The sequence below is a fragment of the Urocitellus parryii genome, chromosome 10, assembly GCF_045843805.1.
Source record: "Urocitellus parryii isolate mUroPar1 chromosome 10, mUroPar1.hap1, whole genome shotgun sequence".
Taxonomy (NCBI): Eukaryota; Metazoa; Chordata; class Mammalia; order Rodentia; family Sciuridae; genus Urocitellus; species Urocitellus parryii.
This window is the reverse complement of record NC_135540.1, coordinates 43,353,644-43,356,767: the sequence shown is the minus strand read 5'-3', so window position 1 is coordinate 43,356,767 and position 3,124 is coordinate 43,353,644. Positions and strand designations below refer to the sequence as shown.

Sequence of the window (3,124 nt, the reverse complement as noted above, 5' to 3'; positions counted from 1 at the left end):
TTTGTTTGTTTGTTTGTTTATTCGATAGTTACAGAATTGTGTGCAACCAATGATATAATTATAGTAGTTACTGAAGGTACACATAGAAGTCAGAACGATGTTTTGATATTGAATCAAATCAAAACTCCTGTCCTAATGGAATTTGATAATGTAAACCGTGACAAAGATACTTTATTTCCCTAATGTAGTAAGATTTGTAATTTGAAATGTAAAATGAAGTCCAATATCTGTATATCTTGATTTATTTATTTTCCATTTGTTATCAATTTTTTCTATCTTAAATTTTGCTGGCATCAAAAGAATCCGTTATGTAAACAAACTTTTAAAATGATTTCTGTATATGGTATATGTAAAATGGCTTTAACTGAACAGCTTATTTTCCACTTGCAAGCATATGGAAATATCAGCATATCAAAATAAAAAGAATGTCATTAGAAGAATGGATTTATTATTTTGAACACTTTATGAAAATCCTTTTGTTTCTAATGGTGGGCATCCAACTGAAGTTTCTGAGTTATAGCCGTAATATTCTCACTAGAACATCTTAGCTAGTAGTACCACTCATTTATAAATACAATGTTCAATCTGTTTTTTGAATTTGGAATGTGGAGGTATAGTTAAAGGCATGGAAGATTTTACTTTTAATTTTGTATTAATGCCATCATCCCCGCTATTTAACTTCTTTGATGTCACCATCTTTATATCTTCATTTTTTCAGGCTGACATTCACCAGTATGCTTCTTTTATTTTTTAAACATTGTTTTTAGTTGTATGTAGATGGATGCAATAACTTTATTTTCCTTTGTTTATTTTTATGTGGTGCTGAGGATAGAACCCAGGGCCTCATGTGTGCAAGGCAATTGCTCTACCACTGAGCTATAACCCTGGCCCAGGATGCCTTTTTTAAATCCAGAACACATAATGGTGTGAAAGGACTGTAAAATAAGGGCAACTTTAACATGAAGATTTAAGAAAAATAAAATTTCCTCTAGTTTTTTTTTGTTTTTGTTTTTCCTTTAAACTAGTACACTAATAATGTTGTAACAGAATAAAATAGTATTGTAAAAATGTGCTTGTTCTCACTCCCCCCACCCCATTAAATATCATATTTCACTGGAAAAAATATAATCGTTGTTATTACATGTGCATGCTTGCTATGTTAATAAATAGTGTTAGTTGTTGGTTAATTCAAGTAAACTGTTCCAAGTGGCAGAGCAGAAGTCATGAGTGGCTCAATGTGACCAGCCCTAACTCAGCATAGTGACTTTACACACAAAGTCATGATAGGGGGAGCAGGCATCAAAGAACAGATTTTCCTTTAAATAAGCATTTTTATTAAAATAATACAAAGCTAAATCAAATAAAACCATTACAACAATAATTTGTGAAGTTAATCTTCTATTTTTCCTGGTTTAGGCCTGTATACATTTAAAATAACCTAAAAGATATTCATACACTAAAAGAATTACCATATAGTATCTTTTAATGTAATAATATACAAATTGAACTTTCCTTTTCATTGACTATCTTTTAGTCTCTCTGTTAATCTTTTAATAAAAATTTTAAAAACTTTTGTTTTATAGTATTTATTCCTCTTTTAATAAAGTTGAGGACACAGGTGCTTAAAGTTAATCACGCATGCTCCATTGGAGGATTAACAAATTTACTTTTAACTGATGGACTTCAACTTGATCCATTGATTCGGACCACGAATTTCAAAAGGTGGGTTACTGTTGTAAAGATGGAAGCCTAATTCACCCAAAGGTGATTCCGGATCAGTTATAGCAAACTGGGCTGGCTCCTCAACTTGTTTCTTCACCTTAGCTTCGATTTCCATCAACTCGTCCATACTGGTGAGCTTGTCCTTTACCATTGTCTCCTGGAGAAGCAAAATAGGGTCCTACTGACTTCTTACCTTCTGAACTTCTTCCCGTGTGCAGTACTGAATCCTGGATCACTTGTACCATGGTCATGATAACGGTAGGTCTGCAACTCCATCAATATAGGCCCCTTTCCAGATCTACAAGAGTCATCAACAAACTTTGTCGCCTCCCAAACACACTTCCAATGTCCAGCCCATCTACCCACAGCCCAGGCATAAAATTGTCTGTCTTGTAATATTCCGTGTTGGCTGATGCTCTCTCAACAGATGTCCCCAATCCATAGAGATGATTCTCACAGATGAGAACACAGAGTAATTTCCACAAGGCGGCCACATTGTGTGCTTCCGCTATCTGGCCCTGATTAGCCGCACCATCCCCATATAAAATCAAACAGATCTCATCGTTTCCCACATGGTTACAGGCCAGGGCGACACCAGCTCCTAGGGGCACCTGTGCCCCCACAATGCCATTGCCCCCATAGAACTTACTGGAATACAAGTGCATCCAGCCTCACTTTTCTTTAGCACAACCTCCTCTCGGAACAGTCAGCTCTGCCAGAACAGATCTGATGCTAAGTCCCCAGATGTAGCCCATGCCATGATAAGATGTGATGACATGATCCGAGGGCTTTATTCCTGCCTCAAGCCCCACTTAGCAAGCTTCCTGACCATCACACAAGTGACAGAAACTGCGAATACATTTCTGTTTATACAGCTGATCAGTTCCCCTGCGGGAAACCACCTGCATTGTCCTGTAGTATTGGGTCCCATCCTCCCTGGTGAGTACTGTTGCGACAGGAGGACCCTCTTCCAACCCCTAAAGGTCGCAGCTCTTAATTTCAAACTTAACTTCTTTTGAAAAGTTACAAGAAGCCAGCAGCCCTCTGCAAGCCAGCTTCTGGGTGAGCCCCGACAGCACGTGGGACACCGTGGTGGCCAGCATCTTCCTCCTGGTAGCAATGGAGCTGGGCTGCTGCGGCTCACGACCAGCCCCGCGGGGCTGGCGGGTGGGCGGGCTGGATTGCATCTCCTTCTGGGCCCAGGGTACAGGGTGCCACCATCATGGCGCCAATGCAGCAGGACCGAAGCCTGCTGGGCGCTAGAATGCCTGCATTGACCGCATCGTGCAGTCCCACGCTACTGTAAAATCAGACTTAAGGTCGCTGCTTCTGCTTGAAGATTTGGCCTCAGGGGCCCAGAAGGTAATTATCACCTTCATTGTTAAACTGGGATCATCTCAGT

The 3,124-nt window shown here is 39.5% G+C and overlaps 1 protein-coding gene across 1 annotated transcript; it reads right to left on the bottom strand.

Moving 5' to 3' along the window:
- Positions 1–1,669: 1,669 nt before the first annotated feature.
- On the bottom strand, positions 1,670–2,825 carry Pdha2 (pyruvate dehydrogenase E1 subunit alpha 2). The gene is given in 3 exon segments (XM_026402015.2): positions 1,670–1,947; positions 1,950–2,064; positions 2,067–2,825. Coding segments are annotated over 3 exon segments (1,152 nt in total).
- Between the last annotated feature and the right edge of the window lie 299 nt (positions 2,826–3,124).